This window comes from Mandrillus leucophaeus, unplaced genomic scaffold (genome assembly GCF_000951045.1).
Source record: "Mandrillus leucophaeus isolate KB7577 unplaced genomic scaffold, Mleu.le_1.0 Scaffold1046, whole genome shotgun sequence".
Taxonomy (NCBI): domain Eukaryota; kingdom Metazoa; phylum Chordata; class Mammalia; order Primates; family Cercopithecidae; genus Mandrillus; species Mandrillus leucophaeus.
The window spans coordinates 764,196-789,560 of NW_012098610.1; the positions used below are offsets into that span (position 1 = coordinate 764,196).

The 25,365-nt window shown below is 37.8% G+C and overlaps 1 protein-coding gene across 1 annotated transcript in view; it reads right to left on the reverse strand.

Annotated features, from left to right (window-relative positions):
* The window catches only part of OPHN1 (oligophrenin 1), a gene marked incomplete at its 5' end in the record, with an annotated part of 249,567 nt that overhangs the window by 51,960 nt on the left and 172,242 nt on the right, over nucleotides 1-25,365 (reverse strand). The window contains 3 exons of the mRNA XM_011980563.1: nucleotides 7,556-7,715; nucleotides 20,134-20,239; nucleotides 21,434-21,492. Coding sequence (XP_011835953.1) covers nucleotides 7,556-7,715; nucleotides 20,134-20,239; nucleotides 21,434-21,492 — 325 coding nt within the window. The remainder of the gene's footprint in view (nucleotides 1-7,555; nucleotides 7,716-20,133; nucleotides 20,240-21,433; nucleotides 21,493-25,365) is intronic.

Genomic DNA, 25,365 nt, shown 5'->3' on the forward strand with positions numbered 1-25,365 from the left:
CGCCACCCACACACACTAGAGGCCTCCAAAAAGAAAATAAAAACAGATATTTGATTTTGATAGTCCATACAAACCTAACCTCTGTAGACCTCAGTTTACCTGTAAGTAAATACTACATAAAGTTGTGAGAAATCGAGGAGATGCTTTGTGTCAAATGTATAGCACCATGTCTGACACATAGCAAGCTGCCAAAAAATGCTATCATTTTTACTGTGATAATTATTATTACAGCCCCAGCTAGAGACAGAAAAAGGGAAGGAGTGGTATTTTCACCTCATTCTGAATCACTGGCATAATGCTTAGGATGACCAGAATCAAAAGGGGAATCTTTTCTGCTCTCTGAACATGGGGGCAAACCTCAGCTCACAACTACATCCTACATTTATCATCCTATCTCATTGGGTTTGGACATGCTTATTCACCTCAAACAGGGCCTGACTTCACTTCAAAGCTATAAATAACTGGGCATTTGAAGAATGTGTGAAGATCTCCACTTAGCCAAGGTGGAAAATTTGAAGCTACGTTTTCAAAGATTCATTGCAACTAATAAATACATCTGAAATCTCCCAATCTTAGTAATTCTCTGCTCAAAGATATTTTTTCTCCAGGTTACATTTTGATCTTAATATTCATACTTAAAGATATTTTTTCTCCAGATTCAATTGAGAATGTTTGCCAAATTCCAAGCTAAATACATATTAGATTTACATGTACAGACTAATGAAAATATCCTTACATGTACAGATAATAAAAATGCTATTTTCAATAACTTTTAGCTTAACCTTATCATTTCAGAAATTAAATGTGAAGAAGTAGAGTCTTGGCTTAATTAGATTCTCTCTCTTTACACATACGAACACCCCCCCCACCAAAGTGTGTGTGTGTGTGTGTGTGTGTGTGTGTGTGTGTGTTTGTGTGTGTGTATAGGTAGGTAGATATAGAGATACATTCTAAAATACAAATGTATAAAATATAAATCTATACAGTAAAATCTATAAAGTATAACTATATATTTACATTTACTTATATTTTAAAATATCTATCTATCTATCTATCTATCTATCTATCTATCTATCTATCTTATTCCAGAAATCAGTTGGAGAGACACATTCATCTGTTCTCTTGCTACCCTCTGGTGGCAGACTGAAATTCACAAACACCACCTTTTTGAGAAAGGAGAGACAGACCAGGACTGGAAGGGTCTGTTTCCTCTAGGTTGCTAGATGGGTGCCTGAAAAGTATATAAATAAGACCCATTTCTTAACAGGGTCTCTTGTTTGCCTTCTCAAATCCATTACATTGCTACAACATGGGCTTTCTTCCTGGATTAGGTCTCATTTGGCCATTTGGGAACATAGGCAACACTGGAGTTCCCACAAACTCCACACTGAGAATAACTCCGCTTTCTCCGGCCAGTTTACAGGAAGAACTGCTTTCAACCATCCATGTCTGCAGAAAAGACTATACCATTCAGTCTTCCATTTCCCTGAACCATATATCTTAAGCAGTAAGACTAAAATCCATTTTGACATACACTGATAATAGATTTTCTAATTATCTCAAAAAATAATCAACTATTCTCCCAGAAAACTAGACTTAACACAGTGAGGCAAGATCCTTCCTGTATGATTAAAAAGCAGACGCCCACCCACTAAAAAGGAAAGACTGGAAATAAGGAGGGAACTCAAGAGTAGCTAGAACAGCTAAGTCAGCATCAATGATGCAAAGAAAAGCACAGCTCACATCTCAATAAAACAGGTCCCCCTTTCCCCGAGGGGCAGCCATAACCTGACAGACCTAAATTTAAGTCTCAGCTTTGCCACTTACTAGATTCAATGTCTCCATCTCCTAATTTCAGAAATGGAAATACAATCCATCATTCACAGAATTACAAAAAGGACTAAATGAGCTAGAAATACATTGTCCCACACTGATTCCATGTTCACTGAATACAAATCTAAGCCTACAGGGGCAGAACCACTGCTTTCTAGCTCTTTGAGAGTGGTCTTGGGAGCAATAAAGGAGGAAAACGGCAGATGCCAGGTTGTGTAGGTGAGAAAATGAGTTTGCAAAACACAAGTTAGACAACTGGTAAAAGTTTGTGGCTGGTATCCGAGTTCTTTTATAAACTGGTTGGGAAGAACTGTGGGGGAGAGAGGATGTTCCAAACAGTAGACAAGCAGGAATGGAGCTGCAGAAATGCAAACCTGTTACCACTACTGTGGCATGCGAAAAGAGGCTTCATATAAAATGAAAAGCTTGGACCTGAAGGTCTTTAGGGTCCCTTTCCAGTTCTAAAATTCAATGAATCTACCCTACATTTTGTCCCCTTAGGTGAAATAGCTCTGTCCTCAAAACTAAATTGCTAAGATCTGCCTTCAGAGATGACGTCTCTCTTCCCCACTAATTCCTGGCAGCTCCCCAAAACAAAATGTTCAGAAAACAGAAGTCAACCTTCCTCTGTCAGTCCAAATTACCTCTGTGCCTCAAGCCAACAACATCAGGTTCAGGCACCCTGATACATACTGCTAAGTGAGATGGGAAGAAAGAGAACTTCAGAATAATTGGCAATGTTGTTCTCGGGAATCAGTGTAGAGATAGATCTTCTATTATTTACCTATTTTCCAACTTAGAAAAGAAAAAATTTAGAAAAGATCATTCAAGTTGTTAAAAAAAAAATTAAGAAAGACTTAGTAATAGATTCCTTTAAGCATCAATTCTTCTGATTCACTTACATTGTATTTACAGACCCTGGATGCTCTTAAAAGAGAGACTGAAAGAAAGGAATAACAAAGAAACTTAAAACCAATGTGTTTAAGCCCTTTTCTATTAAAGAGCAAGCGTAAATGGAAAAAAACACATTACTGAAATTATTATATATTTCAACTGAAAAATCATACCCCATTAACTGAACAACTTGGCAGGAACATATAATCCCTGATATGTGTGAAGCGGCATCAGCTCTCACACATATTATCTCTTTTAATCCCACAACCACCCTGTGAGGTTACACCTACATAAGGTCTAGAATTTCTGGAACATTTTCACCCACATATCATTCTGCTATTTTTCAAAAAAGATAACTTGATAAGTATTTAATAAACTGGGATTTCATTTCATATCTCCATGTAAGATGTTTCCTTTGAAATAAATTCATAAATCAGAAAAGATCCTTGGTTACCATGTCTTTGTTTGGAAAACATGGTCAGCGTACATCCCTGGTATCACATAAACGTCAGAACTTCAACTACTTAACACATATTAACAGGTTACAAGGATGTGAAAACCTCACTTAACAGCTGACCACTAGTTAATAGAAATGCCCTCCTAGTATATCCTGGGAATAAGAGATAACTAGCATTTAATTGCTCTTCAAATCATGCCACATAATATGCTTTGGACATAGCAAAATCACACTTTTATGAACTAGAATGGGATTGAGGTCATTTGCCAACCAACACATTTTCTAATAAAATTTAAGTTGGCATTTGCCCCTAAGAAATGCATAGAATAGAAACAAAAAAATTATTTTGTTATACTAATGATGAGATGCTGTGTCACTCCTTTATCCACTTATAAATGAATTAGGACATTTAAAATGCAATGAATCATCATATAATGAATGTTCAGAATATGCTTCCAAGGCTCCCTACTGCCTTCAGGATAAAGACCAAACTCCTTAACCAAGCGTACAAGACCCATGATCTGACCACCAAATGCTAGGATTAGAAAATTATTTTCTATCAAAAATCTTCGCTATGTGGATGACCCTTCAGCAACTCTTGCCTCAAAGTTCCTTAGCTCTCTCATCTATAATGACCTTCACCTTCACTTACTTCAGGTACCCATTTGCAAGACACATAACAAAGATCTAGAGGTGGTAAAGTATACATTTGAACTGCCTGATTTCAAATTTGAGCTTCAACATTTACTTACTCCATGACCCTGGACAAGTCACTTAACTTCTCTGTACCTTGGTTTCTTCTTATGTGAAATGAGGTGTAAATGTGCTAATATACGTAAAATGCTTTAAATAATTTTTTTCAAATATTAATTAACATCCCTATAAAGGTTTTGTGTGGACATGTTTTCATTTCTTTGGGATAAATGCCCAGCAGTGTAAATGATGGATCCTAAAGAAGTGCATGTTTAGTTTTTAAGAAACTCCTAAACTGTTTTCTAGAGCAGTTGCCAAATTTTATATTCCTACCAGAAGTGTATGAGAGATCCAGTTTTTGTGTACCCTTGTCAGCAGTTGGTATTGTCACTATATATATTTTTAACGTTACCTATTCTAATAGGTGTGTAGAGATCTCTCATCATGGTCTTAATTTATATTTCCCTAATGGCTAGTGATCTTGAACATCTTTTCATATACTTAATTGTCATGCATACTTCATGTTCATGTCTTTTGCCCACTTTCTAACTAGATTGAATTTTTGTGCTGTTGAGCTTTGAGAGTTCTCTGTATAGTCTAGATATTAATCCTTTGTCACATATGTGGTTTGCAAATATTTTCTCCAAAACTCAGTAGCTGTTTTCCCATTTTATTAATAGGGTCATTCACAGAGCAAAACTTTTTAATTTTGATGAAGTCAATTTATTGATTTTTTTTTCTTTAATGGATTGTGTTTTTGGTGTTATGTCTCCTCAATAAGTCCTAGGCTCTAACAGTTTTCTATATTATCTTCTAAAAGTTTTATAGTTTTATGATTTATATAAATGTATGATCCTTTTTGAGCTCATTTTTATATAAAATGAGAGGTTGAGGTTGAGGTTCACTTTCATTACCTGAAGAGCTGCAATTGCTCTAATACAATTCATTGAAATGACTACCCTCTCCCCCTTGAAATGTTTTTGTACCTTCATGAAAAATAATCAGGCCATACTCTGTATGGCTATTTGTGGATTCTCTATTCTGTTCTATTTGTTTATGTAAGAAATAGACAAGAGGACTTATCAAATTACCTCTGCCAATTGTACACTGTCTTGATTATTGAAGCAATACAGTAAGCATTAATATAATTAATACCTACCTCCAGTTTATTCTTTTTCAAAATTGTATTAGCCCTTACAGTTCTTTTCCATTTCTACATACATGTTAGTATTATCTTGTCTTTACCTACAAAACATCTTGCTGGGATTTTCATATTGATTACCTTAAACTTATAGATTAATTTTTAAAGAATTGACATCTTTACCATGTTGAGTCTTCCACTCCATGAACACAGTATGTATCTCAATTTATCTAGATTTGCTTTGACTTCCTTCATATTCTCCACATTGCAGCCAGAATAAGCCTGTTAAGCCTAAATCAAATCCTGCTATTCCCGTGATCAAAGCCCCCCTTCTATCTTACTCAGGCAGAGCAAATCCAAAATTCTTCCAGTGGATTATAAGGCTCCACTACAGGATCTAGTATGTCCCTCTCCATTATCTCTTCAGGCCCATCTTTTCCTATTTCATCTTTTGCTTAATCCACTCTAGCTAGTCTGGCCTCCTTGTTGTACTGTGAATATGACAGGCACACTTCTGTCTCTGGGATTCTGCACATACCATTTCCTCAACCTAGAATCCTGTCTCTCTGGATAGGTGAATGAATCATTCCTCTACTCCCTATCAATGTCTGCTGAAAGGTCATCTTCTCTGTGAGGCCCTCCTCATTTCCTTATTTTCTCCTTTCCTATCTGTATTTAAAATTGCAAAACCACTTTCCAACCCCTCCTATTTCCTTTCTCTGCTTTTCTCCTTAATGTTCATTATAATCTAAAATATTACATACTTTACTTCCTTTGAATACTGTTTGTTTACTCTTTTTGAATATAAACTCTATGAAGATGATATCTAGAGTTCCTAAAACAGTACCTGGTATAAAGTGGGTACTCGACACACATTTGTTGGATGAATCAATCGATTTATCAATTTATCACATCTGGGCTCTAGAACAGGGGTCAGCAAATTAGAGCCCACAGGCCTGTTTCCCATTTTGTAAACAGAATTTTACTAGAACACATCCACAACCATCTGTTTACATATTGTCTACGGCTGTCTTCTCACTACAATGGCAAAGTTAAGTAGTTGTGACAGAGATCCATGGCCTGCAAAGGCTTAAGTATTTATTATATGGTCCTTTAAGGAAAAGCTTTCTGATCCCTGCTTTAGATTCACATAGTCAACTGCTCGCGAGGCATTGTTCTCTGGATGTCTTTCAGAAATCTCAAATGTGACCTGTCCCAAACTGAACTTTTCTCTATCTCCCTCAAACTTTCCCATTGTGAAATTCTTATATGTATGAAGTAGAGCCCCATTCACCGAGTCAGCCAAGTCAGAAAATCAGGATTCAGAAATCTCCCTCTCCCACATCCTTGGTGACTTCCAGTCACCAAGTCCTGCTGCTTTTGCCTCCCTGTCCTTCTTTACTGAATTATGCTTTTCCCTAGGATGGCACTAGCTGCTATGAAGCTTATACCCCAGTGTAGGGCCATCTGTTGCAAGTCTACAAGAATTTGTCAATAAATATTTGTCTTAACCTCATTCTGGGCATCATTTTCTGACTCTACCTTTGTTTTACCTTTTGTACTTGACCTGATTATAATGTATGATGCCTTATATTTTATGTGCAATATAAAATATGCTGCCATATATACTTTTGGAATGAGATGGGTTTCAAATAAGTATAAGTATTGCTTTATTTTTAGTTTTGATGGAGTTCAGGACCTGCTATCCCAAAATATGGCACCTTGGCATTTGTGGAAACAGCAGAAGCAAGAAGGTTTCTCTGCCTTCTCCCCTTCTCCCCTGGAGCAGGCCATAAAAGAATTCTCTGACCTTCCTCTAAAGTAGGTCGTTCCAGAGGTACCCTCCCTATAACTGGAGGAAAAGAACATCCCTATCCTCGAAGACACAGAAACACCAAGAAGAATCTGAACAAACAAGCCTTGCTAAGATCCTCCTAAGTTTATTACCATTAGATCATATCCTTCTGTCTTCTAATTACTAATCTTCACAATGATCCATTTCATCAAACTTAGTATAAAAAATGCAAGAGTTTACCCGCTTCTTTGGGTCTTCATTTCTAAAGGCTCTTGTGTCATGTAAAACTTATTAAATAAATTTGTATACTTTTCTCTTGTTAATCAGTCTTTTGTTATAGGGGTCTCAGCCATGAAACTAGCAATGAGTGAGAACATAAATATCTTCTCCCCTACAGTTTCATTGTATATAGACTATTTTTATACTATCATTTTCCTATTTACCCATCTGTCTCCATACTATACATTGTTAACACCTTAAAGGCACAGACAGTGACTTTTTCTTCTTCATTACCCCCAGTATTTAGCATGGTGTCTGAAAGTAATATAGTTATAAGTTTGAGCAATGTTTGCTGAATGAATGAATTTCCCAGGGTAAGAGTTACCATTAAATGTCATTGTGTCATAATGGGATTTCCTTTCATTGTCAATGTGAGCCAAGGAGGAAGACACAGCACTAAAAGGCAGTTGGGGGAAAGTGTCACATGTTTGGAAAAGAGGTAGTGAGAATAGAAAATGCATACCTTGCCAAAGTGCTCGATTAGTATTTCCACCACTATGTTCTGGAATTTGATGTTCATCATGGCGGCCACAGTGTCCTCCTGAGCTCTCATCAGGGTGGGCCCAAAGATCACTCCCATGTTGGAGGGGGTCATAAGATTCTCTTTGCTGTGCTCACACACACTGCCAGAAGAAAAGGGGCAAGATTAACAAAATTTGTTCCAGTATCCCCTTACAAACAAGACTGTGTTAGGTGCTATAGAGGGTAAGAGAAACTAAAAATTAGAAGGAAAGGAGCAGCCTAAAGTATGTATTAGAAGAAAAGATTACAAAGGAAACAATCAGCAAAGAATACAAGATAGTATAAAACTAGGAGTCAAAGTGGTTAGACATAGCTAACCTAGCTAACAGCACTGAAGGAATTAAGAGACAGGCGGGGATATGGAGAGGGACTACAGCTAGTGGGATACTATTTGGAGAGGCAGGAAGGAAGCAAGAGTACATTCCAAGCAAGAGGAACAGCCCACATAAGTATAAAGCATGTACAAAGAACCACAAAGCACATTGAGAGAATGCCTACCAGTCTCTTAAATCAGCCCCTTCCCAACCCCCGTTAGAGAAGCAAAAATCTGAAGGAGCTGAAAGGGATCATTAAGATTTGCACTTGATCATCTTCCTTATTTTACAGATGAAAAAACATAGGCCCAAAGAAGGAAAGGAATTTGCTCGAAGTCACAGTCAATTAGCTGTAGAGTAGAACCTGCAACCCCAGATTTTCTGATCCCTAGTCACTTTCATTGCTTAAATTCCCTTTAGTGGCTTCCTACTTTGGGATCCTTCCATAACTTGAGTAACTTGACCCCTATTTCCAATCCCTACTTACAGCTTAGGCTCTGCAGCTGGGTTTGAATCCCAACACGGCCACTCACCAGCTGCGCAACAGTGAGTTCACTCACTCTAACCTCTCTGAACTTCAGCTTTCCCACCTGGGAAAATAGCACCCACTTCAGAGAGTTGTTGAATAAATAAAGATAAATTGCTTTAGCATGGTACCTGGCACCCTGGGAAGTATCTGTTGTTATTATTACCTCTCCAGGAGCCTTCAGGCACTGCTGACCTCTGACACTCTTGTTATACTAAACTGCTAGGATTAGGGCTGTCTGGTTATACCACATTGTTTCAGACCCCCATACCTCTCTGCTCATGTCATTCTCTCTACCTAGAATATCTCCCTCTCCATACATTCACAAAATGTCTATCTATCCTTGGAGATACACATAACGTTATATCTTCAGGGAGACCAGAGCCCACTGTGCTCATCCTAACTAAAACCACTGGCAAGCAGAGTAAGTTGCAATTTTCTGTTTACTTATCTGCCTCTCCTACTAGGTGATAAACAACTTCCAAGTGTGTGTGCCTGCCACACAGCAGGTAGTAATGAATTATTTGTAAAGGAATTGAGCTCCCCTAGTGCTCTTCCAAACAGTCCTGGAGGCAGCCAAGTAAAAGGCAAGAATCTCTTTTGGTCAGTTTGGCTGTAGGAACAGCCCAACCGCCTACCCGAAACACTCACCCTCCATACCTACCAAGGCTAAGGCCCAGAAGAGAATGGTAGATTCTTAACACTGAGTGGATAATTGAGGCGTACAGAATCCTTAGACAAATCTTAATGTGAAGTCTGTTAAGCCCTAGACAAAGGCTGAGCATCATTCAAATGGAAATGAACAGCAACCATTCATAGCTTTTGATATTGCTGGGTTGGTGATGTGTTCCTTTTAATAGTTTCAGTACCCCTGCAATTAATCTTTATTCTTTAGTGACAGAAGTTTTTTCAGATATTAAAATGGAAAAGTATCTCCATGCTAACATCAAGTGACCCAAAAAGGCTAAACCACAAGGACACTTGTGTATCTCCTACTGTGAGCTTTGAAAGGAACTGATCTGTGTTCAGTGTCCCAGCAGCTCACAGAATCATCACAACTCCAAAAAGCAGAGTATTTTAGTTTTGAAGCCTCGGTTTACCAAGAGGAAAGCACTTGGCAAGGTCATATGACAAGGCAGAGATTCAAGCCCATATTTGTTGCTCCCCAAGTCTTATAGCCATCCCATTGCATCCCACTGCCTGCTTGTCTAACTTTTCTGGATAAATCAAAACTCTTATGTGGGCGCTTCTAAGCTAAATCCACCTTCTGATTCTCTGTTATGGGAGTTACTTGTCATCCCATTTAGGATACTCTTCCTTCTTGGCCTTCCTACGAGATTTGGAAGTTCACCTATTCTTTGGGGAGATTGCTTTGCATTTAGCATCTCTTTTTATTATATATTTTGAAAACCAGTATGGGGGATAAGTAACATCCCAAATTGTGGGTTAACAAGATGAATGAAATCAAAAACAAGAGTATGTAATGTTATTTGACAGCAAAGGAATCTTGAACTCTCTAGTCTACTGAGGTTGGTTGTAAGAAGTCTCCAGTACAGAATAAAATGATTCTGATTGCATGGTTTAGATTAGAGGTCATAAATTTAAATGTCTAGAGGGGCAAGGCAGGTAACTCACATGAGAGAAATGGGCCTGGTGAGAAGTGGCTGCCACATTTAAACAAGCAGACATTCTCTAGACCACCATTTTCCCACCACTCACTTAGAGACACACCATCAACAGAATTACTTCTAGTTTTAAGAAAGGGAAATTCCCAGGTCACATCTAATGTGACTCTAATATAATATTTGTTAAAACACTTGGGAGTGGTGGGGCCTATGGTAAATTAGAAGCTTGTGCCCATTCCAAAGCAAGAAACCATTACTCAACCCCAACTGATTGCTGCCACGTGGGCATGCAGATCCAGTGTGCTAACATCCTCTTTTTTCCTGAAATGTATACTTTGATGTGAACTACCTGGATTTTTTAAATGTTGAAGCCAAATCACTTTTCCCCCAAAACACTGCGGAACAAATAAAATATATTTGTGGTCTGGACCTTGTCAACAGACTGCCAGACTGAGACCTCTGGCAGAATGAGAGGCTATCTATATGAACTTTTAGGTCTGGCTTTAGCATCCAATGAGTCTAAGAACTGTATGCCCTCTGACTCCTAAACAAGGAAGCTACCTTCAATATTTTTAGTTCTTTTACTAAAGTACTGTGTCTCTGGGCCTATCGTTTTCCATCCTTAGGTATCTGTTCCCTCATCTATAAAATGAAGTTATTAGGTGATCTAAGGGGACTTCCAGCTCTGACAATTAAGTGAATCTCAGAAAGCTGCGCTCTTGAAAATAATTGGGGGCAAAGACAACCACACACTGTATGTCCCCATTAGAAGAACACAGAACCATCTATTAAGTATGCTTGCCTTTCCCACCCTGTACATACATACATACATGTGCACACACACACACACACACACACACACACACACACACCCTGGAAACACAAAACTAAAAAGGAAGCAGAAATTTGAACACAGAATAATTGATAATATTATTACATTATTACTCATTTCTTTTTAGATGTGATAATGTTATGTTTATAAAGAGTTCTCATCTTTTCTTTTTCTTTCTTTTTTTTTTCTTTTGAGATGGAGTCTCGCTCTGTTGCCCAGGCTGGAGTGCAGTGGCGTGATCTCGGCTCACTGCAAGCTCCGCCTCCCAAGTTCAAGTAATTCTCCTGCCTCAGCCTCCCAAGTAGTTGGGATTATAGGTGTGCACCGCCACGCCCGGCTCATTTTGTATTTTTAGTAGAGATGGGGTTTCACCATGTTGGCCAGGGCTAGTCTAGAACTCCGGACCTCAGGTGATCCACCCACCTCAGCCTCCCAAAGTGCTGGGATTACAGGCATGAGCCACTGCGCCTGGCCTGAGTTCTCATCTTTTCAAGACACAAACTGAAATATTTATGGATGAAATAATATGATGTCTTAGATTTGATTTAAAATAACATGGGAGGAGGGGAAATGGGTGGGGAAATAGATGAAACAAGATTGGCCATGTGTTCATTATAGTTGAAGGAGGGGTGATGGACACATAATGCTTTCCTATACTGTCTCCTCTATTTTCATATGTACTTGAAATCTTGCACAATAAAAAGCTCTTCAAAAGAAAAGGCAATAGTGCAGGGGAGAGTGAATCAGTGTCACAAGCAAACAAGTCCCTCTCCCCAAGGATGGTGCCTTTTTTTAAGGGCTGACAGCTTTGGCTTCCTCCACTGGTATTATATTATCTGTCATTTACTTTAAGTACTTCAACAAAGTCCATACGATGTCATGAATTTCATCAGTCATGAGTTACAAGCACAACATTATTTATGTACCACTAAGAAAGAAAAGTAATTTCACTGTCATATCATCATGTAATATTTTTGAAGACATTTTAAATAGAAAATAAACTCAACAATGAACATAATTTAACTTAAGTGACTACAATATGAGCAGCTATTACAAGTTCATGCATGTGGAGGCCATGATAATTACATCAGAACTGCTGCCTGACAAGTGTAATTTTAAGAAACCATTGATTTTCAGATGTGTATAGAATTCAGATTACAATTTGAGAAAAAGTATTATTAGAACTGATGAAATTTGGTTTATGTGCTTATTAGTTTTCATGCACAATCTAAAACATATTAATTATGATGGTAGTATTCTAATTGTGAATACATGCATGCTCTAGGGGTGATTAATGAGTATTTAAAAGACTCAAGTAAAAGCCAGAGGAGCTCCTGTAAGTTTCAGCAAACCTTATCTCCAACCAACACCAAAGGCTTTGTTAATGAGCATAACATAAGGTAAAAACGAATTACCATTGCCTACATGTATTAAAGACATATGGACTGGCTGAAAATATTGCACAGACACTGCCAGCCTTGCATTGACAGGGTAGAAAAATATAGCAATGCTTAATATTAACATCAGTAAGGTGAATCAGCCAATCTTATGCATCTTCAGATATGATGCAGCATATAGTATACAACATCACCTATGATCTGTTCCAACCAACAAATAGTTAACTTGAATCCATCTAGCCTTTAGATAGAACCTCTACTTGACAAAAAATACAAGAAGTAGAGGAATTCGCTGAAATATATGACAAAGAAGAAAGCAGACAAAACTAGGGAGTAACATTCTACAGGACAATTGGTCTTCTCTTGTTGGTAAAACAGTATCATTAAAAAAGGCACTGTGCAGGGGCCATGCTAGTCTTCTCTGTATCGTTCCAATTTTAGTATATGCACTGCTGAAACACTCTTCAGCAAATGCAAAAGAATGGAAATCATAATAGTCTCCCAGACCACAGTGCAATCAAATTAGAACTCAGGATTAACAAACTCACTCAAAACCACACAACTACATGGAAACTGAACAGCCTGTTCCTGAATGACTACTGGGTAAATAACAAAATTAAGGCAGAAATAATTAAGTTCTTTGAAATCAATGAGAACAAAGACACAACATTCCAGAATATCTGGGACACAGCTAAAGCAGTATTTATGGGGAAATTTATAGCATCAAATGTCCACAGGAGAAAGTGGGAAAGATATAAAATCGACACACTAACATCACAATTAAAAGAACTAGAGAAGCAAGAGCAAACACATTGAAAAGCTAGCAGAACACAAGAAATAACTAAGAGCAGAGCAGAACTGAAAAAGATAGAGACACGAAAAACACATTTAAAAAAAAATCAATGAATCCAGGAGCTGGTTTTTGAAAAGATTAAACAGATAGACCACTAGCCAGACTAATAAAGAGGAAAAGAGAGAAAAATCAAATAGACACAATAAAAAATGATAAAGGGGATATCACCACTGATACCACAGAAATACAAACTACCATCAGAATACTATAAACACCTCTACGCAAATAAACTAGAAAATCTAGAAGACATGGATAAATTCCTAGACATCTATACCCTCCCAAGACTAAATCAGGAAGAAGTTGAATCCCTGAATAGACCATTAACAAGTTCTGAAATTGAGGCAGAAATTGATAGCCTACCAACCAAAAAAAGCCCAGGACCAGATGGATTCACAGTCAAATTGTACCAGAGGTACAAAGAGGAGCTGCTACCATTCCTTCCAAAACTATTCTGAACAACAGAAAAAGAGGGAATCCTCCCTAACTCATTTTATGAGGCCAGAATCATCCTGATACCAAAACCTGGCAGAAGACACAACAACAACATGTGGATGAAGCTGGAAACCGTCATTCTCAGCAAACTAACACACGAACAGAAAACCAAACATCACATGTTCTCACTCATAAGTGGGAGTTGAACAAGGAGAACACATGGACACAGGGAGGGGAACATCACACACTGGCGCCTGTTGGGGGGTGGGGGGCTAGGGGAGGGACACCATTAGGGGAAATACCTAATGTAGATGATGGGTTGATGGGTGCAGCAAACCACCATGGCACGGGTATACCTATGTAACAAACCTGCACGCTCTGCACATGTATCCCAGAACTTAAAGTATAATAATAATAACAATAAATAAAAAGAAATAAGCTCTGTGCTAGATTAAAAATACAAAAAAGACATAAATAAAATGTGTTCCTATATTGAATACCAGATTGGACAAAAATCTATAAAAGGCCACTTTTGGGTCAAGTGGGAAAATGTTAATATGGTCTGGAAAAGTCAAAATTTTTAAAATGGAAAAAGTAGACTAAAGAACAACATAATCTCATTTTGGTAAAAAAAAAATGCAAACATGTGTATGTATACAAAAATGCATACACACATACACATACACACACAAAGAGAGGGAGAAAAAGAGGGAGAGAGAGAAGAAAGAAAGAGACAGAGAAAGAGAGAGAGATTCTAAAGAACCTGAACTATATTAATAGTAACGATTACTGAATGTTGGGAATAGAAAGCTTTTCCTTTGTTTTTTTTTTTTTTGTTTGTTTGTTTGTTTGTTTTTGCTTTTTAAATATTTTGTAATTTATACAGTGTACAGTATTGCATCTCAAATAAGAGAAGTATTATTACAAAAGTAAACAGAATCTAGTAAGCCTAATAACCCATACCCTTCAGAATGGTAGCCCAGGCCTAAGGTTACAAAGGGGTACTAGATGGTAGGATTTTATTGCCTGACTCCAATCTTATCTGCCTCCAGTGAACCTTTCATCCAAGATGTTGTCAGGGCATCTGAAAGGACAGAGAGCTGGGACTTCATTTGAGTTTGCAGAACAGGTTGTTCAAGTCTTTTTTCGTCTGCCTGCTGATAAATAGCTATAAGAATGGCAGAATTAAGCCCGGAGCTTGCTTCTATTGTAATATTCCACTGGCAGTAAGATTGCCAGGGAGGTGACCTTAGAGTTCTCCTATTTCTGACTAATAGAAGCTCCAGATACTAACCAAAAAGAACTGGATAATTGAGAACCTCAAATTGGCTGAGGTCAGTCTGGGTCTGCCTGTTATTAGCCTGGAAAACAGGCTGGCAGTGGAAACACAGTAAAAAGGCATAGATGTACTCATCATATAGATGATGAAAGCAGCAGTCGGCAGGCAGGATAATTATGTGCATTTTAAAAACACATGAATTTTCTTCTTCTGTGCAAATTTCTCTATTGAAACTAAGCGTATTTTTTATTTACATTTCCCTACAATTTTCATTATAAACATTTTCAAACATACAAAAAAGGTGAAAGAGTGGTACCAGGAAGACACATACTGTCTATACCTAGACTCAAAAATTAACATATTGCCACATTTGCTTTTAGTCTGTCTATATTTTTTCTTAATCCTCTGAAAGTAAATTGCTTCAACCCTAAATACTTCAGCATTCATCATCAAAGAATAAGCACATTTTCCTACAAAACCACAATAACATGTTAGCATCTAGAAAATGTACAATAATTCTATATCATCTAATATCTAGTCCATATTCAAATTTTCTCAAATGTTACGGGGGGAAAAAGTCTTTTATAGCTGCCTTTTTCAAATCTGGATCCAATCAAAGCTCTTACACTGCATTTGTTTGTTTATTTAGTCTCTTAATGTACAACAGTACCTCTACCACTTTTTTCCACAACATTGACTTTTTGAAAAGTCCAAGCCTTTTCAAAAGCTTTATAGACTGTCAAATACTCTGTGTTTTTCTATACTTTTTATTTCCTGCAAACTGGAAAGAATTAATATGATTCAAGCTACATATTTTTGGCAAAAATATTTCACAGTTTATGTATTATAATTTTTATTATATCTACTTAGGAGGTACATAAGTGGTTTGTTCCATTATTTACAATGGCACAACCTCAGCTCACTGCAACCTCTGCCTCTCAGGTTCAAGTGATTCTTCCACCTCAGCCTCCAGAGTAGCTGGGATTACAGGCACTCACCATCATGTTCGGCTAATTTTTGTAATTTTGTAGAGACGGAGTTTCACCATGTTGGTCAGGCTGGTCTCGGACTTGTCACCTCAGGTGATCCACCCGCCTCAGCCTCCCAAAGAACTGGGATTACAGGCCTGAGCCACCGCGCTTGGCCTGTTCCATTATTACTGATGCTAACTTTGATCGATTACTTAAGGTGGTGTCTGCCAGACAGGTTCATTGTAAAGATACATTGTTTTTTATTTGTGATTAGTAAGTAACTTGCCAGTAATACATAGGAATAATGTGAACATCCTATTCCTCAATACTCTTTTACCCAACAGTTTTGATTCATGTCTAAAACAGACCACTTAGATAGCAAACTAATGATTTTTCTAATTCTGTCATTCGTCCTATGTCTATTAGCTGGTATTCTTTCTGCAATAAAGAGCTTTCCTTCCTCTACCTACCTACAAGAATTTTGTTTTTCAACATGTAATAATCAAATACATTATTTATTGTTATTGAAGTTCAGGTTGACTCAAACATCATCGGTGTCAGCCCTTTCAAGGTTTCTACATCCTCTGGACATGACACTATTATGACACTATTAGTGTGACTCCATTCTTTCTTGCTTGGTGGTACTGTTTATCCAAGACTAACCTTGTATTTTCCTTGCTCCAGACATGGAATCAGCCATTTCTCTAAGCACCCCTGATTCCTTTGAAAAGGAAATGCTATTTAAAAACAAAAAACTGGATACTAAGTGTATTCACTTCTTTTTGGGTAGAATTCCTTCCAGACTGATTCAGTGAATAAAGTCTTTTCTTCTTGTTGCCTTCTCTTTAAATCATGAATTCATATTAACATTCTTAATTTAATTTTAATGTTAAAAAATTTTTCCTCATGTCTTTAATTTTATATCTGTATCTCTTTTGTACACTATAAGGCTTAGCTTGTGATAACATTAACATATTTACTTTTTTGCTTTATCTTTATAAGATGTATGTGTGTGTTTCAAGTTAAATTATATTACTACTATTAATAAACCTACTGAGTGATGCTTAAAATTTTGCTTTTCTTGTTTCCAGAGTACATCTCATTAAGGATGAGTCAGAGGACTGTGTTGACATGTTAGTTGAAATAATTGCTTTCTCTCTGTAATTATGCTATCAAGTTGATAAACACTTAGGTTCATTAAATTCATTTGCTTTTATTGGTGTTCAGTTTTATGGTTCATAATTTTTGATTTAATTTTATTTTTTGGATATGTAAAACATTAATATGGCTTAATAGTCATAAGTATATAAGGAGGTATACCCAGAGGAATCTAGCTCTTATCCCTATCCCCTCCTCCCTACTTACCACACCTATCCACTATAATAACAACTTTCATTAGTTTATTTTTATAACACATTTATTGAAATATATTTTACATATCATAAAATTCACCTTTTTAAAGGTTAAAATTAAACGGTTTTTAGTATATTCACGGAACCGTGCAACTGTCACCCTTTATATAATTTCAGACATTTTCATCATTCCAAAAAGAAACCTCATACTCATTATCAATTACTCCCCATTACTTCTCACACCCCCACTTCCCAGACCTTGCCAACAACTCATCTACTTTCTTTCTCTATAGCTTTGTCTATTCTGAACACTTCATATAAATGGAATCACATATGTACTTTTGTGTCTTGTTTTTTTCACTTAGCATAATGCTTTTGGTGTTTATCCATGTTGTGGCATGTATCAGTACTTCATCCTTTTTATGGCTGAATAATATTCCATTGCCTGTATACCACATTTTGTTTACCTATTCGTTAGTTAACAGACATTTGGGTTGTTTCCACGTTTCAACAACTATGAAATAATGCTGCTATGGACATTTGTGTACAAGATTTTGTATGGAACATGTTTTCATTTATCTTAGGTATATACCTGGGAGTGGAATTGCTGGATGTATGACAACTCTACATTTAACTTTTGGAGTCATTAGTTTTTTAACATTTATCTTAGTGTATGCTTCATTTGACAAAATTTTTTAAACGTGTGTGTATTCTTACATATTCTTATTTTCCTCTTTTTTCTTACAAAATAAAGCTAGCAAATTATAAACCTTGTTTTATAGCTTGAAATTTTTTATGTTATTGCTTGTTTTATGTGCTGGAAAATTGTAATATATCCCAGAAAATCACTACAAAACAAAGTTCATAGAGATCTTCCTCATTCTTTTCTTAAATTACTGCATAATACTACATTGTTTAATACATCCTTATTTACTCGACTAGTGCCCTATTTTCAGATATTTGTGTTGTTTCCGATCTTTCACTTTTGAAAATTGTGCTGCAATGAGAAACCTTGTGCATGTGTTGTTTGTATTTGTGGAGGTGTATCTTTAGAGTATATGCCTTAAAAAAAGAAAAAAAAAAAAGCTAAAATATCATATACCCTGTTTTACCCTGTTTTGCTGGGTCAAAGGATAACCAAATGTTTAGATTTGTTAGGTATTGTCAAATCCCCTCTTCTGGAACCGTACTGCATTAACACAAGAAATGTATTGGAGGACAGTTTCCCCATAGTCTCATTAATAAGCATTAGGATTTGTCCATAAATGGTAGCTCAGTATAGGTTTAGTTTGTGTTTTTGTTACTATGAGTGAGCTTGAGCATATTACCACATATTTAAGAGTATTTGCCATTCTATTTCTGTGATCTATTTGTTCATGTCTTCTTTTGATTTCAAGATTTTGAGGACTAAGATTCTTAAAGTAAGCCAAGCAGCCAGCCTTTGGGCAGATAGAAGCAGGCACCCTGACGCTCACTAAGCAAGGGCATCCTCAATTGAGTCCTTGGCTCTTGTCACATGTTGAGACTCTCAGAAAGTCAGAGCTGAAAAAACCCTTTGAGATTAACTGCTTCAGTCCCTTCGTGTTATAGATGCACAAACTTGTGGGCCACAGAGTGGAAGGAACTTTCTCTAGGTCACACAGCATATTTGTGACAGATCTGGAACTTGGACTCAAAGACTCCTCCAGGGCAACTTTAAATTAACATGCAAATAGCTTCTTTGCTGATTTTTGTACATTTACTGAGATTATCACAAACTAATTTTTGGAGACCAGAAGCCTCTTAATGTTCTCTATTAGCTCAAATTACAAACACTGGCAATAAATATAAAAGTCATCCTCTCTTGTTAATTCTGCTTATTATCTACATCAGTGTCCACAGTATTCATTTGCTATAGAAGTGTAGAAAACAGTCTTTGAAAGTCAGAGCTGAATCAGATCTTGGAGATCTCACATATAATAGGAAAACTCAAGGTCCAGATAGGCAAAGCACTCAGGATTTATTACAGGGGGAGGCCAAAAGGGTCATTAACCTGGAAACTCACCTTCATTAAAGGCCTCAAGTTGAGGTGTTTCAGAGCCTCTCCAAATGAGGTTAAAATGTATCATTACTGCATCTTTTGAGTATGCAGACAACTGCATTTGCTAAATATATACACTTAAAATACATTACAATTTTTTAAACTTATTTTCACTTTTTTTTACTGTTTAACATACCAAGAGAGGCCTTAAGAGTGACCTGTCCCTGGTCACAAAATGAACTAATAGCAGAAAGCAGAAATGAAACTGAGCCCAGGTCTGCTGGTTCCTGGACAGAATGCTTTCTGCCTTTTTTTAAGCCAAGTAAATTCATCTTGATTCACAATATTAAATCCTCTGGCCAGGAAGCACCACTGTGGGACACATGTGCCCCTTTCACCTGCTTATCTCAGTGCCTGTCACCAGGACTATTCTCCAGGATCCCGCTGTCTGCTACTTCCAGCCACACCAGGGCAAGAAGTTGACCAGAATCTTAACAAAAAGTCCCATTTCTTGAGAGCCTCTCATGTGACATGCATTTTACCTGTGTTCATCCTAATCCACACAACTGGCCTTCATTATAGGGATTGTGCAGATGAGCAAACAAACTCAGAGAGGTTTGCCTAAGATTACACAGCAAAGAAGTTGGAGAGCTTCAATTCAACACCAGGCTCATCTGACGGCAAAGCCCAATCTACCTTGCTGTTACCTTTCAACTGAGACAACCCACATGCATGATGACTCTAAGAGGATATGTACATGAGTCAAGGCAAAACAGCCTTCCTCACAGAGCATTCAGCCTTCTAAGGAAGCACTTAAGGACTGGGGCTGAAAGAGCTGAGAGGAAGCTTCTGTGTAGTCCAACCACACGGGACAGTTGTCTAATAGAAACTTTTTCTGAAAATCCAGCAGTTACTTACTTGACCAAGTGTCTTATCAGAAGTTCCAGCATCTCTCGGTTCTTTTCTGGTAGCTTATATACCAGGGAGTGAATAGCTCCTAGGCGGTAATCCAGGTTATCAGACTCTGAGAGAGAAGGGTAAGAGAAAAATGGTTTGGCTTTCTGGGCAACTGGATTGAGCAAATTCTCACATATATATGCACACACACACAGAGATTTGGAGAAAGACAACCAGAGACACAGAGAGACAGAGAGATAATCAATGAGATGAAAAGAGACAGAGATAAATAGGCACTGAAATACAATAAAAATTAAAGACCCAGAAACAAAGACAAAGACACAAAGAGAGAGAGAGAAAGAAAAAAGGCAGAGAGAGAGAGAAAAAAACACACACAAAGAAACAGGTCTAAAAAGATGTAGAAAACAGAAGATAGAAAAGAAGAGAAGGATGAGAAGAGAAGATTGTCTCAGAGGGAGTCAGAACTCCAGGCACAGTAGGTTGTTCCTGAAGTCTCACAGATAAACTTCCAGCTGGAAGCCTATTCCCATCCACCTTCCTTGTGGTACTGAGAAGTGTGCTGCTGCCTCTGGATTCCTGTTAAAATCACTGAGAGCTCAGAAGTAAAGAACAAAGCTCCCTTGTTTCAAAAAAGACCCATTATGATGTTAAGTCCTCTGAATCTTTTTCCTCTACACCACACAGGATATGATACAGAATATGATGCAGAACCTCCACGTTGAGGTGGAGAGGGGCACTCACACAGTGGCCTCAGCCAAAACTTTCAATGCTTCTTTAATTGCCAACTTTTGGGGGTAATTCTATATGCCTTATTTCCTATGTACTAACGTCCTCTCCCTCAGTTTTCTCATCTAGAAAATCTGATGCTGGCACTAGCAGATTAAGAACAATGGTTCACAACACAATAGAAAAGCATTTGAATAGGCAAAATGCTGAAGGAAGTTGAAACGGCAACTGTCGTGTAACCATTTTGCTGTCCCCTGGTAATGTGAGCCAATGTTCTTGTTCTGATGGAAGAGGCAATGAATACATATATAAATAAAGTCTTTATATTCATCACAACCCTCAAGTTAACCAATTTTCTCAAGCCTACTTAAGTAACACTAATTATGAAAAATAATAGAACTCTTGAGTTAGACAGCAAGCAAGAATACTTTCATTTGGCAGTTGAGTAAAATTTGTGTATGTGTTTTAGGTTTCCGTGCCCTCAATCACTTCCCCTCAAACAATTTTCAAGGCTTATTACAGTAAACATTAAGAAACTAGGACAACACAGTTAATTAGTAACATAAACACTTACTGGCAGCAGAGACCAGCTCTTTGTGAAGCCTATAGGTCATGACAGGTTCAGAAAGATTCCTGAAATGAATGAAAATTGTCAGTTGCTTTGGGAAGAAAGCAGCTGGGTATTGGATTCTTAGTTCTGGGGACAGCAAGGCTGAAGTTCCTGAGCCCTACAGCTTAGTGGGATTATATACATTCTTCTCTTCACCTGAAGCTTCCTCAGGGGAGTCCAAGTTGCTAGTAATTCAACAAAAGACCTGCAAAAGCATGGGCTGAGCCCTCTAGCAAGGTCTCCAACTAGCTCACAAAAGTGAAAAGAGGCACAAATCAGTCCCACAAAATTCCAGAGGGGACCCATTCTGAATGCTACCATGAATCCCTTACAATTGATAGATCCTTAGAACTTCCAAAGTGTTTTTGCAATTCTCCTCCCAATTGATTCTTCCAATAATCCTGTGAGGCGGAGCAGTTATCCAAATCCCCATTTATAGGAGGAGGAAACTCAGGCTTAAATGGGTTTACTCATTTAGTCAAAAAACATTGAGCATCTACTTGTACCTGGCATTGTGCCAGGTATTGGGGATCCAGAGATGAAAAGAAACAGTCCAAACTTCCAAGGAGATAATAGTTTAGTAGAAAAGAGCACCATACACAAAACTTGCAATGCAGTGGGACAAGTATGATGATAAAATAAAGGTACATGGTAGGTGGCTCTGAGGAAGTAAATAATCAACTAATAATTATAAGAAAAGCAAACTCTGTACTGCTCTAAGTGATTTACATATATTAACCCATTTAAACCTCATATCAACTCTGTGAGGTAGGTACCATTTCCAGTTTATAGATGAGGAAACTGAGGCCTAGAGAAGTTAAAAACTCATCCAAAATTACACAGCTAATAAGTGGTAGAAGCAGGAAGTCTGTCTCCTGAGTCCATGCTCTTAATTACTATACTATACTGCCTGCCACTGTTGTTACTGTAGTAATCCAAGCAAAAGATAATAAAAGACAAACAGAGGGGCTAGTCGTGGTGGCTGACATCTGTAATCCCAGCATTTCGGGAGGCCAAGGCAGGAGGATCACTTAAGCCCAAGAGTTCGAGACCAGTCTGGACAACTTAATGAGACCCCTACCTCTTAAAAATAACATAAAAACAGTAACTGGGCATGGTGGTGCGTGCCCGTAGTCCAGACTACTCAAGGGGCTGAGATGGGAGGACTGCTTGAGCCTGAGAGAGAGAATGGTGTGGTGGGAGGGCAAGGCTGCAATGAGTCATGATCACAACACTGCATTCCAGCCTGGGTGACAAAGCATAGAAAGAATAGGTGAGGAGAGTGTTTTGAAAAATATTAAAGAAAGAACTCCTTCTTTGATTGGGTATGATGGCGAGGGAGCAATTTGGTTTGGGTGAATGAAGAGAAAAAGAGTTGATTAAGAGGGAAGTAGAGATGCTAAGTCAGGGAAGCCTCAGGAAGGAGATGTCTACTAAGAAGTTGGATGCAGGGCTCTGCTAGATTAGAGAAGCAGATGTGAAAATCAGGAACCTAGAGAACAGATGACGAAACCACAAGAACAGATGCCACTTCTCCAGGGGAGCTGGCAAACTGGCAGTCAAACAGCAACATGAGGCCTTCTGATATTTCTTCTTTGCCCAGCACAGTGTATAAAAGTGAAATGGAATTGAATCAGTTATCAAAATATTTTAAAATGAGATATTTCATATACAAATCCATATCCCCTGTCTCTGTGGAAAAATGCAAAGATCTGGCTCTATTGGTTCTTTGTAGAAGTAAACAACACTGCTGTTTGTATGTAAACAAAGGGCTTGTCATGCAAATAAAGGTTCAATGTGCAAAGTGTTCAATACGAAAATAGTCTACTTCACTCAGTTTTATTCCCTGGTCCCTGTAGATATTTCAGTTTTCAGTCGTTCTACTATAGTAAAATAAGTAGAGAGCCCTGGAAAATACCAAGTAGAAAGCCCATAAAGGACATTGACAAAAATGACCAGAGGTTAGAGAAAAACAAAAAGCAAGTGATTCAGCAGAATCCAAAACAGAAGAAAGTATCCAGGAAGGCTTGTTAACAACTTCAAATGTTACAAAAAGGTCAAGTAAGGTAAAGACTGACAACTGTGCTTTGTGTGCAGCATTGAGGATATCCCTGGTGACCCTGGCAAAAGCAGCTTCACTGGAGCAGAGGGGGTAAGAGTTAGATTACAACGAGTTAAGAAGGAACTGGGGAGTTAAGAAGTACAGACCGGGAGTGTATATTACTTGACACAGAAGCTTGGCTGATGTCAACAAAAAGAGTGAAACTGTGTACAATATTTTAAGAGATTTATTCTGAGCCAAATATGAGTGACTATGGCCTGTGACATAGCCCTCAGGAGGTCCTGAGAACTTGTGCCCAAGGTGGTCAGGGTACAGCTTGGTTTTATATGTTTTTAGGGAGGCATGAGACATCAATCAAATACATTTAAGAAATATACTGGTTTGGTTCAGAAAGGCAGGACAACTCAAAATGGGGGGCTTCCCACTTTGAGGAATTTAAAATTTTCTGGTTGGGAAATTTAAACATTTTCTGGTTGACAATTCGTTGAGTTTATCTGACGACCTGGGATCAGTGGAAAGGAATGTTCAGGTTAAGACAAAGGACTGTGGAGACCAAGTTTTATTGTGCAGAGGAATCTCTCAGATACCAGACTTTAGAGAGAGCAGGTTTTAAAATGTTTTTTATTAGACCTAAAAGGGCACCTGGCTCTTAGTTGATTATCTACTGGATCTGGAAAGAAATAAAGGAAAACAATAGGGGAAGGGGATTCTGTATAGAATGTGGATTTTTCCCACAAGAGACTTTGCAGGGCAATTTCAAGGTATGGCAAGAAAATGTATTTTGGGGTAAAACATTTTCATTTTTTTCCTGTGTTATGCCAGAGTCAGATGGAAAGTAAGTCATGATATACAGGGTTAAATAAAATCCATCTGATGAGAATTTATGGCTTGGAGGGCACGACTCCCCAAACTCCTTAGAAAGGAATTTGGGCAAGATAAAAAAAAAACCAGAGCTTAGTCCTCACTCAGAAGGGGTAAAGTATCTCATTAGGCAATCTTGTTTAAGTTCCTGGCTCTAACTATCATCTGTATGGTTAATGATCACCAAATTTTAGTTCAAGCCATGAGCTCATCACTGAGTTTCAGACCTATGTATTCAATTCCCTGCTTAATATTGTGCCCTGATTTCTTCAAAGGTACCCAAATTTGATATATCCAAATTCCAACTTATTGCCTCCCTCAAATTTAGTCTTCTTGTGTTTCTCAAATCAGTAAATGCATGACCATCATTTGGTTGTATGGGCCAGAAACATGGAAGTCACCTTTTTGTCTCCCTATCCCTAATTCTCATATCCAACTCATCAATTTTACTTCCCAAATCTCTTGAATATGCTTACTTCTAGGAATATCTACTGCTACTCCCTAGTCCAAGCATGAGCATCATCTCTTGCCTGGAAGACAGCCATAGCCTGCTGATTTACACACCTCTGCCCATTTTATATCACTGTAATCTAATCGCCATACTTTTTTTTTTCAAAATACAAATCTCAGTATGCACCTCTTGTTTAAAATCTTTCAATATATTCCCATTACTTTTAAGATAAATTTAGACCCCAATTTTTAAAAGATCCTTTAAAGCCCTGAATGATATGGCCCTTACATACCTCTCCCTCCCTCTCTACACTCAATACTCCCCCTATACTGATTCATGTAGTTTCTTGAAGGGGCCTTCCTCCCTCCCGCCTCAAGTCTTCGCATATTCTGTCTGGAGCCCAACTCCCACTTAGTTGATTCCAACTTACAGTTCAAACCTCAGTTTAAACCAAAATGGGTGACATCTTCCTATTAAATGCCTTCATAGCACATTATAACTTTCCTTCAGAGTACTTATTAG